General features: G+C 36.8%; 1 protein-coding gene across 2 annotated transcripts; it reads left to right on the forward strand.

The window, feature by feature from the left end:
• The first annotated feature begins 291 nt into the window (after positions 1 to 291).
• Positions 292 to 11645, forward strand: LOC143236028 (uncharacterized). Of its 2 annotated transcripts, none has more exons than XM_076474252.1 (2): positions 292 to 722; positions 5332 to 11645. In XM_076474252.1, the coding sequence occupies exon 2, from the start codon at positions 5363 to 5365 to the stop codon at positions 6530 to 6532; it is 1170 nt and encodes a 389-aa protein (XP_076330367.1). In that variant the 5' UTR covers positions 292 to 722; positions 5332 to 5362; the 3' UTR covers positions 6533 to 11645. The 2 variants fall into 2 exon arrangements, with proteins under 2 accessions (XP_076330367.1, XP_076330368.1); XM_076474253.1 differs by having other exon boundaries at positions 292 to 716.
• The last annotated feature ends 4837 nt before the right edge of the window (positions 11646 to 16482 follow it).

Consider the following 16482-nt stretch of genomic DNA (forward strand, 5'->3'; position numbering starts at 1 on the left):
TAGCAAAAATAGCCGTCGAGTTGCTTTACGTGACCTAACGAACAAATAACCAAAACTCTCAGAGTCATTGTCTCTTTATCTGTTCTTCATATAAAACTGTATATTACTGCTGAACAACTTCCATTTACGCAATTCGTTAAAAATCCGTAATGTAACCAAACAATATTGATTATCAGTGTTAGAAACTGGAGCTACGAAACATCTTACTGGCCTTGAATATTTAGGTTAATCTAACAAAGCCTGTTTTTCTAGCCAAAGCCATTACGATCAGAACGTTGTTCCGTCAAAGCTGTCTGCGAGTTGGCGCCGTGTTAGTTTTCAATTCAAAACCCAAACAAGCGTTATTTCATACAGGCAGACAGTTTGCAGTTCGAGTAACGCTAGACCTGTGTGGGACGTTAATATATTTAATTCCGTTTTTTTTTATTGTAAATTTTTCTTTGTGCCTCGAAGTACTTATGCATAGATTGTAATCTATGCGAGCTTAATTTGTTGACTACAGAGGTCGCTACCTATCGTCGTCATGGCAACACGCTTCCGAGAATGTTAACCATAGTATTTTATTACTCAACCGTGTCCTGTAGTTTAATAAATTATGAGTAGTTCTTCTAACTCGTGACTTAACTTTCTGTCGTTTGGAAGCATGAATCGTAAACAGTTGATTTTCATTTCCTAACGGCTTCCTGGTTGTGATCCTGTTTTACATATAACAAAAGGTACAGGTAAGGCTTATATCTTTTTAAGCACAAAACAATGGGCTATTCTCTTCTCACCATAGGTATTAAAACCCGAATTTTATCGTCATACAAGTAAGATACTTAAAGCACGTTGCAATTAACATCAATAAATAAACGAGATAAAAATGTTCTTCTATGTGAACATCAATAAGTGACAATAGTCATTTGTTCAATAAAAATCGATGTAAATATGCTGACCAATTATTTGTTTGGTAAAAAAAAAAAAAACAATGTAAATATACTAACCAATCATTTTTTTGGTAAAAACGATGTAAATATACTGACCAATCATTGTTTTAGAAGTACTGTGTAATAATTTCTTTAAATCAATTATTAAACATGTGAAACAAAATATTCAAGAAAAATCTGTTTATGGGTATCTATTGATGAACGTTTTATGTGTTATTTTTGTAGCAGGTTAAAAAGGTAGAAATATCTACTTCTTTATTCAAAGTTTCATACGGAGAAAGGAGCTGTATTTGGTCACTTTATTTGTTAGTTACAACCTGGAAGGGCCAAGTATAATTCAGACATCTTCCCTCTTTTGCAGGTTCTACTTTAAAACTAACAAATGTCAGCAAAACATTCACGAAAATATGACTAAAAGCATATTTTTAAACACTTTTTTCTTCTTCTCTCTTTACTGTCTTGCTCACAAATATAATTCAGTAAGTGTTTCATTGAGGTTTCGCTTCATTTGATTGTGAAAAACACTTCGGAGACAGTTCATTGGTAAATCATCACTTTTTACTAAATTAACTTATCGAATGCGCGCACCTCACACAAAATACTATACAAATACACACTTAGTATTTAATCTAGGTAATGTGCTAAGTTCTGGTAGTTGGTGATAGTTTAATTTTATATGAATAAAGAAGTCATAAATGTTCGAATTATGTGTGGAATTGTTTCTCGTTGCTTCTGTGTTAGGCTTAACTGAATAGAGTGACTTCTGGATATTTATTTTATTAGTTGTTAGGTTTGCGTTTTTATTTGAATGTTACGTGCTTATTCTGCTATTTTTCCACCTGTTTTTTTTTATCTATCTGCATGTTATTTGGTGAAAGCACAGCTGTTTGTATAGATGCATGTTTGTGATATCTAAGTACCTGAAGTTTTGAGCTGTTATGATTTCCACCACAGCTCACAGATCGAGGGAGAGATTTACAAGATACCATTATTTGTCTGTAACGTTGACAGTTGTAACATTGCTTTACGACTGCGGTGGGTGTTTTAGCTTGTTCTATTTGAAATTCCTCTTAGAGAACAACACCATTTCATATTATGATCTGGACTTCATGGGCTTTTTGCATGTGTGCACTTTTATTAGATTTGTTCGTGCTCTTTTAATGTGATTCTTTCTCATTTTGTGAAAGAAACGTCATTTTATGTCAGTTCGTTTGTAATTTGTTCAATTTCAATAGTGAGATTAACATTCTTGATTACAAAGACCATCCATCACCTCTGGTTTGGTTCCTGGCAAGTGAATTCGATGTGTTCTTCTAGGTAAGCTGTCTCAGAGCGTCTGACTAATACGCTGCAAACAATCGTTTGGACCTGGACTGTAATTTGGTATTATCATTGTGGTTAGGACCAAAATCTCTAGAGATCTTTCCTTCGTCCTAGACTTTTTTTTTTTTTTTGTAAATTGTCAAATCCTGTATTTTATATTTATGAAATTAGGGTACATAAAAATGTACGCTAGTGGACTTGACTAATTTGTTTGTTTTTGAATATCACGCAAAGGTACTCGAGGGCGCTAGCTGTCTGTAATTTTCATGCGATAGAGAGAAGGCAGCTAACTATTCAACATTGATCCACCGCCAACTGTTGAGCTAATGTTTTACCAATGAATAGTGGGATTAACTATTATTTATATCGTACCTATGGCTGAAATAACAAGCATGTTTGGGAACAGAATTTGAAAACATTAACCTTAAAATTTGACTAATTTTACATTCACCTTGTAAAATTAGGCCTAACTGTCTTAGCAGAGAATGACGTTTATAGTCTGCATTACACAACAGACAATCATTGTTTACTTATACTAATTTAAATATCTGTGGATCATTTGGTTTTTGAAAGTACTGTCATGTTTTATGTATGTGTGTCGTACTTCAATTATTATCAAAAAATATCCGTTAAAATGCAAAAGTGAAATAGAACTCAAGTATAAAGTCTTCAAGTCTAGGTGTGTAGAAATAGAGAGAAAGACACGGACACTTAAACCAACCAATAACATATACGAAAGCATTATGTTTCTTGGCCACATGTATTTATTTTCAACCTAAATTACGTAAGTGAACCACAGTACGATCGGCAATATCGTGATGTGTAGATCTAGGTCGGTAATAACAGTATTCAACACCCAATTTAACAGAGTATTTTTCTTCGAATACGCCAGTCGAGCCGCCATGTTGGTGCGGCGAACTCTGACGTTACCAAAGACAAACAAATGGCAAAATGTTTGAAGCATGAAACATAATGATATTTGTTTGCTAATAATATTGACTGTATCACATAACATACTGTTTCGGTTGGAAATAAACACGCATGACTGTGAATCAAGCTGTTTACGTGTATATTAAATGTGTTAAGACATAGGACTGTGTCGCTGATAGTGCGTTCCATATTGTTTCATACCGCTAGGGGGAGCACGTTGAATGGTTATCGTGTAACTTGTTTGTTTGTTTGTTTTGGAATTTCGCACAAAGCTACTCGAGGGCTATCTGTGCTAGCCGTCCCTAATTTAGCAGTGTAAGACTAGAGGGAAGGCAGCTAGTCATCACCACCCACCGCCAACTCTTGGACTACTCTTTTACCAACGCATAGTGGGATTGACCGTAACATTATACACCCCCACGGCTGAGAGGGCGAGCATATTTAGCGCGACGCGGGCGCGAACCCGCGACCCTCGGATTACGAGTCGCACGCCTTACGCGCTTGGCCATGCCAGGCCAATCGTGTAACTATAATTACAAATTATTATTTTTTTATTATTACTTATTAGATACTAATTACTCAGTAGTGTTTATTCTAGTCGTACATGGCACCAATTCGATGGGTGGCTTAGATTGCCCAATTGATTAACAAAGCGAACTGATGGGTTTGGAACGACATGAAACATCGGTACCTCATTGTTAACATGTGTCGTATATAATGTTTTATGATATCATTGTGCTGGATTGCAACTGACAAATTAGATTTCTAAGTAATGACAGTAACAAACTGATACCGCTAGGGGGACCACGTTGAATGGTTATCGTGTAACTATAATTACAAATTATTATTTTTTTATTATTACTTATTAGATACTAATTACTCAGTAGTGTTTATTCTAGTTTTCAGCTGCTAACCTGTTGCCGTCGTCAATAAAGTTCCGAAGGGGACTTGGTAGTGGCGAAGGTTCGATCTTGGGTCTTCTTGGTAGAGACAGTATTAAACATTTAAAAACAATTCATATCCGATCGCCAAAACTTTATCGTATGTTCGAGCATTTGTTATTATTATTACATCCTCTTATTAATACAAAAGTTTCTAAATATTAAATATAAATGTCCAGGTTAACCCTTAAGTATACATTTCCAGGTCTTTTTGTTATTAACAGGCGATCCTTCACCTCTTTCTTTCGATTTTTTAGTAAAAGTTTATTTGTTTTGAATTTTGCGCTAAATTACACGATGGCTGTCTGCGTTAACCTTTCCAAATTTAGCAGTGTAAGACTAGATGGAAGGCAGCTAGTCATCACCACTTACCTCCGACTCTTGGGCTACTCTTTTACCAATGAATAGTGGGATTGACCGTCACATTATAACACCCTCACAACCGAAAGGGCTAGCATGTTTAGTGTGATGGAGATTTAAACCGAGAGACCCTCGAATTAACGGAAAAAGACTGGCACTGTTCCTGGTTTTAATAAAGCTAACCTTGAAATATACAGATATATATATATATATATATTTATCTTCCTTTTAATTTCATAATAACTGCTGTTTACCACCTGATCACTACGAAAATTTTTGACATCGCACTACTTATTTGTGACGTTAGGTGGCAGCGCAGGATCAAACATTGTGCTATTTTGTCCTGTTTTGCTTTTCGTCGAAACCTTTGGATGTAAGTTCCTGTCGAATGGTTCACTAACTTTTGTTAGTGTAGGTTGTCCTCGCATGCACTGTTACGTGATAGAATTTTTGTAATATCGACAGTAACTCACATGCTGCACAATAACTTAAACAATCACTTATTCAGGAAGTGTGATTAATTTCCAGAACTCAGTTCACAATGTTGTGTGCAAGTATATGTCATTGATGTCACAGCAAGAAGGACGTGCCTTAAAACATTTTATTGAATATTCCAAATGTGTGTGGCGTAATGTTACTAAGTTTCGTGTAATTCATTTGTCATGCGGTATAGTTATTATAAACGCAAAATGTATTTTAAAAAATCATTTCGTTTATTTGAACACATAATTCCTGATATTAACGACATGGATGACTGCATTAGTGTTAATAGAGAATGTTTGATTTTGGGGCATATCCACGAAAGAACAACTGTTTTAGCCAGTCTTTTAGGCTTTTTTTTTTTCCTTCAGATATCACAAGAATTGGACATTAAAATCCAACATGAAGTTGGTAAAGTGGATGGAGTTGCACTTCGGGCTTTCACGTCGTAGAAGCAAGAAAAAGCAGTCACAGGATCCATCAGCAGGTAAAGGCCAGGATTACGCTGCCTGCTTAACTCTAGCAAATGAGATCCCCTCAGGATTTCTTGATGCAAAAAACATCTATTCTTGTCCACCTTCCTCCAGAGGCTGTCTGACACCTCAACTACCAGTTAAGATGGACAAAAAACTCATTAACGTCCGGACCAGCTTCGTAGACCTAGCAACCTTGTCGGACACCAGTTCTCCACGTCAGAGATCCAGAATACGGACAAATCCTTGGTTGCCGTCTCGCGGATTCGGCTTCAGTTCTGTAAGCAGTGATTCTAGATCGTCGAGCACATCGGGGAGCTCAGACAAATATTGTGATCCGAGAACAAAACCTTCTGGACCGTGGTCATCGCTTTCTTCTCTTCTGAGTGGTCCAAGTTTTAGTCCTTTGTCCGCTGTTCGTAAGGTTAGACTTTTAAAATGTAATAAATCTGATGAGAACAGGCCACCACACTCTCCTGCTTTTAGGCCTGAGAAAGGGTCCAGTCTACAACAGAAAGTCGGACCTGCAATGCTAGGGTCCAGAGTTAACTCTAATTACAGTCTAGAAAATAAGTACGACACGAGGCACACATTCGAGACCACGCCTTCCAATACACCAGAAGACCCTTGTGACAAACGGTGTTTTTCTTATCCAGACTTAGACATCGACGAAGCTTTTTCAGAAGATTACCAAATATCGGAGAACGGCGACTCAGCTCTTAGACTGAGCCTCACCGTGTCGTCCAGCTCACAGGCAGACAGCGCCTGTGGCAGCTACAGCAGTACTTCGCCATTTTCAGAATCTGCACACGACCAGCTGGAGGAACCTGATTTCGGAGAATCCCTGGACGAAAAGGTGGAGTGGCTGAAAATTCAACGTCGGCGAATGTCAGCAAAAATAACGGTAGCCCGTCAGGAAGACAATCAAAGGCAGGAAGAAACTGTACGCCTCCAACAAGAGCTCTTGGATTACCGCATACTTCTGCTTCTGCGAACTCTTCAAGGACTAAGATGTCGTTTGGAGCAACAGAGAGGGCGTCTACAGCGTGTTTACAGCGCCACTGTTGAAATGAAGATACGTTTTGCTGGAAAGATTTAATTCCACTGCAAGCTTAAAACACTTAGATTTCCGAGTTCGCTAGCTATGGTAAATGTATTTAATTACGTTTTCCATTTTAGATGGAAACTCTGACTCGAGACAAACTTTATTTATTTATTTTTGTAATTCCAGTAAAATCCTCTTTTGGTTGGTTAGTTTTATCTCCGTTCTCTTTCCGCTAGTTACGTTTAGTCCTGGATTTAAATAGTTTATTTCACTCAGTTCCAAAGATTCAATTAACGTATAGTTATTACTACTGGGTTTTAGCCTTAATTTAGTATTATCCCTAGGAAAACAAGCTATAATAGAAGGCATTTTAAGATAAACCAGCTGTAGTAATAATTATTGTATATAAGAGCTTAGCAACAATGTGCAAAGACTGCTTAACGCGGAAAACGACAACAGTAAGTAAATATGCACTTTTCAAATCCCTAACGTTGTAGCTCATGAAGAAAAAGTCCCGATTTAATAATTGTGAAAGTTTATTTGTTTTTGAATTTAGCGCAAAGCTACTCGATGGATCTCTGCTTGAGTTACACTTTTTACTAAAATATTGTGGGATTGACCGCCATATATAACGCTCCGAGAGTTGAAATAGCGAGTGTGTTCGATTATGGAATTCGAACTCGTGATCGACAGGTTGCGAGCTGAGTAGCACTGTTATCAGTGAACCATGTCACGTGATTGCTAAGGAAACAATGCTAATGATAAATCTGGTATAGATTTAGTTTTTCAGGCTTCCATATAGATAGCAACTACTTAGCAAGTTTATTGTTTATAGTGTTAACACTATTTAATTCAAAATATTCCAGGTAAGAATATGTATTATACTGGTTGATTCCAACTTCGTAAACAACCAGAACAAAACAGTTGTGTTGACTGATGCACAGTCTTTGTGCTAAATTTCACATAGCGAACACACACACAGTAAGGTTAGTAAATTCAGGCATTTCGTGTCAAAACTGAAACCCAAACACTACATGTAAATAAAACTGCCTCACGTGAAAAGTGACTCATTGCAAGAATACATTAATCTTGAACAGTTCGAACTCGCGACAACGTCACTTCACAACATGAAAAGAAAAATATCCAAATACCAATAGGTCTAATATTTGTGGGGTTTTTTAATCACACATTTTGAGCCTATTGCCTTCCAATGTTTCGCTAACTTTCAACATTTAAACGTTTTTAAAGTATTATGCTATATACATAAACAGGGTGTCAGGATATTTTTTTCACTCGTTCACGTGTTTTGGTATTGTACGAAGGGTCTATTGGGCAGTGTCTTATAGGTAACAGAAGACAGGAATGGGCAAATTAAGGTAAATGTGGTTTTGTTTGTTTTTTTGAATTTCGCACAAAGCTACTCGAGGGCTATCTCTGCTAGCCGTCCCTAATTTAGCAGTGTAAGACTAGAGGGAAGGCAGCTAGTCATCACCACCCACCGCCAACTCTTGGGCTACTCTTTTATCAACGAATAGTGGGATTGGCCGTCACATTATAACACCCACACGGCTGAAAGGGCGAGCATGTTTGGTGCGCAGGGGATGCGAACCCGCGACCCTCAAATTACGAGTCGCACGCCTTAACACGCTTGGCCATGCCGGGCCATAGGTAAATATAGAAAGCAAATATTTAAATTTTATTAATGTGTTTTTTATTTTAAGTGTTTGCCCATTTGGTTTTTAATTTTTTGCTGTCTTTTGACATTTGAAGCATAAACCTTTCAATTGAAACATTTTCTGTCATTTGTACTGTTTGAATGTTTTGTTTTTGAATTTCGCACAAAGCTACACGGTGGCTATCTGTGCTAGCTGTCTCTAATTTAGCATTATAAGACAAGAGAGAAGGCAGCTAGTCATCACTATCCACCACCAACTCTTGAGCTACTCTTTTACCAACAATAGTAAGATTGACCGTTACATTATAACGGTCCCACAGCTGAAAGGGACTCGAACCCGGAACCCTCGGATTATGATTCGAGCTCCTTAACTACCTGGCCATGCTGGCCCGTGTTGTTTGAAATTACAAAACATGTTGGACCTGTATCGATACAACGATCAGTTCACACGATGTGGTGTTTGGAGAAGACAATGTGTTACTGCGAAATAGCACAAGGCTGTGTGAAATTATAACACTTTAAACATAAACGTAACTTTTAACGTCAGTCATGTGTCAGCTACTACCATTGCAAGAAATGCAAGTTTAGTAAGACCCAGCGTAACTACATCATTCCTGCTAACTTAACACTTTGCACTAGTTCCTATTGTTGTAGATAAAGCAACAATATTGGAATCTTTACTTTAAGAATGTTAGCAGTTAGTTAACCCTGCAAGTTGCAGGTAATACAACAATGCTGGTAGGTGTTTTCCTTTTAACGCTATTACATCACTAAGGAAGACAACATATTTGCTTTAGCTCCTAACAATGTTGTTAGAGCAACAATAATTTGGACTTCCTTTACTTGCTGCGTTACTGTTAACCCTAAACATTGTGGTTACTAGATTCTAACATTTCACCTAGAGTGAGAAAGCACGGATATGTTTTTAGTTCATATAGCCACTACATCATTGTTAATCCTACACATTTCTGACTGTCCCCCGGTGGGGCAGCAGTAAGTCTTCGGATTTACAACGCTAAACTCAGGGTATCGATTTGGACACAGCTATAGCCCGATGTGACTTTGCTATAATAACACACACGTACATTCCTGGCTACTGAAACCGTGATATCAAGCCATTCGTACCCCTTTATTAAAAGTGTTTTTCAGAACTTAAAAAAAAAAAGCAGTTATTCCACCTCAGCGTTATCCATCCCTGTAAGATGAGAAAGGAGGCTTTCTATTCCCACATTAAAAACTCAACATTGTCATCCGAGAGACACGTCACAATCTCCTGTTTGACTATTTTCTAACCTACAAGGAAAATCAGGCTAGTTTTAGCCGATCAGTGTAGGAGTGTGTAGGCTTGTCTTACACCAGATAATCAAGCCCGAAAACCTGATATTGTAAGTATTAATTTACAATCATATAACCTTGAACATGCACAGTATCACATCGAGTAAAAACATTATAACCATTAATGAACTGGAAACGTGAAAAATATATATTTATTTTAAATTTCTATAAAACGAATTACGAAGAAGCCAAATCATATATTGCCCAAATATAAATTTTAGGTCGTTTATTGTCAAAAAAACATGAATGCATATATCACAAAGTTGCCACAACATAAACCTTACGAAATACACAAAACGAACGTCTTCATCACAACCAAAGGGCATTGTGTGAACGCACAACACTTAGTTATACTAACTTGTAAGTGTAGTCTAATTAAGGAGACCGATGGCGACTCAGCAGTGAGTATGGGAGCTTATAATGTTAAAACTCGAGGTTCGATACCAACAGGAGAAACAGCCCATTGTGTAATCTTGCGCTTAACAACAAAACTACTAATTCTTCAGAAACAAAATCTGAGATTCATTTCACACACAATATGAAAATAAAAAGGAATCCTCAATAGCCGCGGCTGTAATTAGATCTCAAATCGGTCTAGAAATGACGGAGCTATGAGCTAAATAGTTTTATACTTGAAAATAAAACAAACCAACTCGTAACAGTTCTACGATCAGTTCAGCTGCGGCAAAAACAACAACATTGGTTTAATAATTCATGATCTTTTCTGTGATTAACAGAATGATTACAGATATTAACATAGTAAATCGTTCACAAAAAATATGCAAAAAAAAAAACTGTTTAAGAGAATCATATTCGTTTTATATTGGTTTAGTAATTATACTCAATAAAATGTTTCCATTTTAACTTCAAGTCGTTGTATTTCGAATTTATTTCGTACCTTCAGGCTCTTCCCTCTCTAGATCAAATAAAACCGATCATTTACACCATCCAAACGCAGCCTGTTTACACTTTCCTAATTTACCTTTCTAAGGTTTAAGTAGAGAAAAAAGAAAGCCCCAAAACAAATTTTTTCATACGATTACCAACCAAAAGTCGAAAACAGACATATTCAGAAACATGTGGTTTGGTTTTAATTTCGCTCATAGCTACTCGAGAGCTATCTGCGTTAGACGTCCTTGGTTTAGCTATTGTGGAAAGGCAGCTAATCATAACCACCCACCGCCAACTATTGGGGCTACTCTTTTACCAACCAATAATGAGATTAACTGTCACGTTACAGTGCTCTCACGACTGGAAGAGTGAGCATGTTCGGTGACGGAATTCAAACTCTCGACTCGCAGATTGTGAGACAAGAGCCCAACCACCACACCACGCTAGATGATGAGTGAACATGATTAGTAAAGAGCTGTTATTATTGGATTATAATTAAAAGGACCCATTCCAGTGAGTGGAAGAGTGCATGTCTATCAATTTAAATTATTTCATGGACTTTTAAATGGTTAATTGTGCTGCACCATTGGTTTTACTCAGAGCTACTTATATCAACCATCGCGAAAAATAATTGTTAAGAATTTCAGTCATACTAAGAGGGCCCTGGCATGGTCAGGTGGTTAAGGCACTCGACTCGTAATCCGAGGGTCGCGGGTTCGAATCCCTGTCACATCAAACATGCTCGCTCTTTCAGCCGTGGGACCATTATAATGTAACTGTCAATCCCACTACTCGTTAGTAAAAGAGTAACCCAAGAGTTGTCGGTGGCTGGTGATGACTAGCTGTCTTTCCTCTAGTCATACACTGCTAAATTAGGGACGGCTAGCGCAGGTAGCCCTCGTGTAGCTTTGCGCGAAATTCGAAACATACTAAAAGACGCTCGAGAACAGCACGCGATAAATCCACATTTATGTTCTTTAAGGAACGTCATGTTTGGAAATGTAATCAATTTCACATTTACGTGCACTAGATGACAGTAGTGAGATTGGTGGATTACAGTAATTAATATATATTCCAAAAGTGAAGTTTGTAATTTATTCTTATTTTAGTTGGATTACTTGTTAATCTAGTCACATATGTATATTATTCTATTTCCTTCCGGACTCTCTTTCTTGAAGTCTTAGCATGCATTGGACAATGATAACAGTTGGTTAAACGATTCTCATGTTTCTATGATGTAAATAACAATAAAGTATCAGAAACTAGGTCTTTATTCTTTATTGTAATTAATATATAAATTCGAATTTTGAACCGGATCCTTAACCAGATCTCAGCGTTTCACTATTCAACATAACATATAAATGGGGTTACTTTGTAAATTTCTTTTATCTTATACCTTAGCGTCAGGATTTCCGGTTTTTCAGAGATGTCAGTTAGTATAAAAGAGCTTTTGTATTTTTATTTTATATATATATACAAAACCCAAGTGTGTTTTTAGGCTAAGCTAAGCTTAGGAAATGCAAGAGGAACGATAATCAGATAAGGTGACAGTGTAGTACTTAACATCTGAGTCATTAAGTATAACATTACTACCTTTTCCTTCAGCTAATTACTTGGGATTAAATACTTGTTTCAATAATGAATGTGGAACATGTGTTTCTTTGTCACTCGTGTTTCGTTTATGTTGTAACATTTAACATGATTGACCTAAACACGTTACATACTAGAGACCCAGTCTTCAACAGAACTCTCGATTTCACATTCATACTTCACTCGCCCATTCTACGTAGGTATTGTTGACCAGTTACATTCCTCAGACAGCTTCAATGTCGTTTTGATGTTATGCCTAATAGATTAAATGTGGAGTGTTTAACATCTACAGATTCCAAAGACTTTGTATTCTCAAACAACCTAAAGCTGTGACCTGTTTATAGGTATGGTGTTTACAATATGTAAAAAGATAAACTGTTTTGAATTTCGCGCAAAGATACACTAGGGCTATCTGCGCTAGCCGTCCCTAATTTAGCAGTGTAAGGCTAGAGGAAAGGCAGATAGTCATCACCACCCACCGCCAACTCTTGGGCTACTCTTTTATCAACGAATAGTGGGATTGAACGTCACATTACCACCCCCTACGGCTGAAATAAAGTGTACGTGATGAAGAAATAAAATAAGTCCAAGTAAAAAGAAACTCTATTCTGTTTATTTATATGCGTCTAAAATATTCCGTCACCTACGAGAGACGTTATTTTCTCTGTCAGCAGCTCTCTGTCGGGTCAGCGATAAGTTTATGAAGTTACAAACACTAAATCAAGGGATTCGATACCCCGAGGTTAGCAAAGTCAAGGCAACCCATTTTGATTCAACTTTGTGGTAAAAATAAACGTAATAAACCATATAAAGGAGAAGCTAAATATGTGTTTTTATTTTTAAAACAAAGCCACACTGGGTATCTGCTATGTCCTCCTCGGAGGAATGGAACCATCCATAAACTTGTAGCTGATCCCCCTTCCCTCCCCAAGGGACCTAAATATTTGAACTACTCACTTATACAATATGTTAAACACGCATTATGTAATTAGCCCACTAGTTTCATAAATAAAGAGAAACTAAAGAAACGAACTGCTTTCACATAACAGTCATCTTTTTTATTCTAAGTATTATTGATTGTTGACACCAGAAAGTCATGATTTAAACTGTCTGCTTCAAAAATACTTATTTATTCCATGTTCATGTCAGTCACCTTTGAAGGTCAATGAAGTAGTTACTCGAACTGAAGCACCTTTGACCTGTAGTGCAGAATTCGTTGGAACTTTCAGCATTTAGAAAATTCTAATAATTTAATACGACTCATCCAACGCCTGGCACGGCCAGATGGTGGTTAAAACACTCGACTCGTAATTCCAGGGTCACGAGTTCGAATCCGAGTCACGTCAAGCATGCTCGCCCTTTCAGTCGTTGGGGCGTTATATTTTTCAATCAATCCCACTTTTCGTTGATAAAAAAGTAGTCCAAGAGCTGGCGGTGGATTGTAATGACTCGTCTTTCACTGCTAAATTCCTACACTCAATTACACAACCCCCTTCAAACGTGTGGTCAGCTATCGGTCTTTCTTTCTATCTTCTTGTATTGTTTTTAAGACTGAAATCGCCAATTTTCGATTCCAAATATTTGTTCATGTTGCTATTGTTCAACAGACGGAGCCACTTACCAACGACCAGTACCTGCATTGGTTAGCAATCACTGCTATTCCCTTGTCAAAGGACAAAGTATAAATTAGAAATAATTTTAACAGTATTTATCAATATTTCAATAAATTATAACTGTGACTTAATTAGTTGTCCACGTATTCCAAGACAAGTGGTTTTCACTTTAAGTGTGTCGTATAATGTCACCATAACTTTATTAGGCTAAACTGTCAACCAGTTACAAGCTTGCTTTCTAAGTTTAACCGTAAGATATTCAATAACGGCTTTTTGTACATGTTAAACGTACATATCTACCATAATAAACAATTCAGTTTCTTTCCAATTAACTACAATTATTCCTGTACAACGTATATAGCAAAGGGAAAAATTAATTTACATCTTTCGAATGAAATTATATGAACGTGGCTAAAGTTAAAGTCCTCATCTTCTGGATCGATTGACAGCAAATTTCATCATAGCTGGACTCCTTCATCTTCCAATAAACTTGTAAGTTTGTGCGACCCCCTCCATCATTTATTTTCCCCAACGTCTTGAATTCCACTTGCTTTCTCCATTATTTTCACGAAAACAATAGTTAATTTCGTTATGTGGTTGAAACTTTGTAAACTATTGTTTGGTTGTGAGCCTTCGTCAACTGAAATTTTTTTCTTTTGGTTTTATTAATGGTGAGAGTAGCATTATCGGATTTAAGGTTGTGTGGGCCCAGGGGGCTAATAATTTTTGTGAGCCTTACATCACATGTAGTTCTACATAGAATAAAATTATTAATGGGCCACCATTAAGACCATGGACCCTGGGACTGAGCACCCTCTATCCCCTTCCTAAATACGCCACTGAACAGAAATCTTGTCTAGCTTCATCATATTGATTCTCTTTTGAAACCACAGTCTTTTAAAGGTTCTAAAGGTATTTCTCCAGATCACGTTATGGCTAAGGGTGTTTCTTTGGATCGCGTCTGGATGAGGACATTTCTTCAGATTACTTTTGGGCGTGGTTATGGAGCTCGATGCTTAACCCATACCCTAACATGACAGTTTTCCTCAGCTTTAACAGGATTTAACCCACACTTTATATATAGCACCACTCCTCTTTACTACTCTGTTCCTATTAAATAACTTATAACCATGTATTTCAAAGAACTTTCTGTCATCAAAATCATCTACATTTAACTATGTTTCAGTTATTCCCATTACATTAAAATCTTCTATATTTACCAGAGTTCTAAATACATCTATTATATTTGTTATACTTTTAGCATTATAATAGTAACAATTAAACCTATTCTTATAACTATTTTTGTACTGATTTACTATGCTAAACTTTTCTCTACATCTCAGTTTTGTTTCATTTAGTTTATCTTTGCTCTCACTACTATCTAGTCCTAGTTTAAAACTTACCTTATGGCTGAGTTAATAGTTCTTGCATACATGCCAGACCCTTTTCTACTTAAATGTTAGCCATCCATTCCAGAAAGTTCCTTCCTTCCACTAAATTGATTTCACAAGTCCAACCAGCTAACCTGCTCATCCTTATATATTAACTTCAGTCTAGCATTTAACCCTAGTGATCTACTCAAAATTTCATCTCCACAATTAATTCTTGGCAGTAGCCCTGACGCAATTAATTTAAGGCATTTATCTTTCAATGCTTTTACCAACCCCCTGTACTTATTAATTAGCTCCTCTGATTTACTTTTCCCTACATCGTTAGCTCCTACGTGCGCAACATAAACTGCATCATTGCCGTCCTCCTTCATTTTTTCTCTTGCTCTGTCAGTTGTGTCTTCAACCTTTGTTTCAGGATAGCATATTTACCCCATAGACTATTCTATCCACATGTTGCATTAAGGAACCACATATAACCATTGTTCAGATCTTTCTCTAATCCCCTTGCTTTCCCTCCCTCCAGTAGTTCCTAATCTACATACGACAAGGACTGAAACCTGATGTTCGGTATAACAGGGTCTTTACAATTATGTTCACTACTTTTAACCCTAATACTACCTTTTCTAACTTCCTGAATGTCATTGCTAATCTTAGCTGATGTCTTCCTTGTATGTCTTAAGCTGCTCTTGAAGTCCTGCTGTTATTTCCCATAGTTTATCGTTATTGAGAACGTAACATGTGTAGGTTTTTAACATGTTTTCCGTTAGGGTACAGCTTGCATCTGGAGCTATACACAAGCGTACTAGCATATTAGCAGACGTTTTTATAAAGTACAAATAACCCTCTGTAAATATATGTATAGGTAAGGAAATTTTATATTAATTTACGAAACACGTTTATATTTTAGTATTACTAGTATTTACTAGATGACGCTAGCAAAACCTTTAAGTGATCTCGAAGAAATTACCGGAAGAAACACTGTACTGCTCATAATGCCGGTAGAGGTCGTGAAAGACTTTAAAGTTGTTATAAGTAAGTCACGTAAAAGGATTTGACGTGTAGTTCATACAAGTTTTATCAAAGGCATCTTACCAGTTCGTCAAGGTTTTTCTTTGTTAGGGAGGGTATAAATCTTATTTTTGGTGGTTAAAGTTAAGAGAGGAGTTTTTGTGTTTTCTTAAGCACAAAACTATTAAATGCTAAAAGAGTTTTTTTTCCCCTTTTCTGATTTTCATTTTTCGAAGCTCTACTCAAATGAGTGGTTGAGTCTAACAACTCAAAATGCATATTTTTCTTTATGTTTATTGGCCAAAACTATTAAATTAACACAGCTTTAGGCGGTATCGCCTGATAGCATATAAACATATTTATATGATAATGCAATGAGATGGTTAGGGTGTTTGAGTCGTAATTTGAAGGTCGCGGGTTCAAATACCCATCATACCAAACATGCTTGCATATTCAGCCGTGGGGACGTTATAATGTGATGATCAATCCCACTATTCGTTA

This window comes from Tachypleus tridentatus, chromosome 13 (genome assembly GCF_004210375.1).
Source record: "Tachypleus tridentatus isolate NWPU-2018 chromosome 13, ASM421037v1, whole genome shotgun sequence".
NCBI classification, from domain to species: Eukaryota; Metazoa; Arthropoda; class Merostomata; order Xiphosura; family Limulidae; genus Tachypleus; species Tachypleus tridentatus.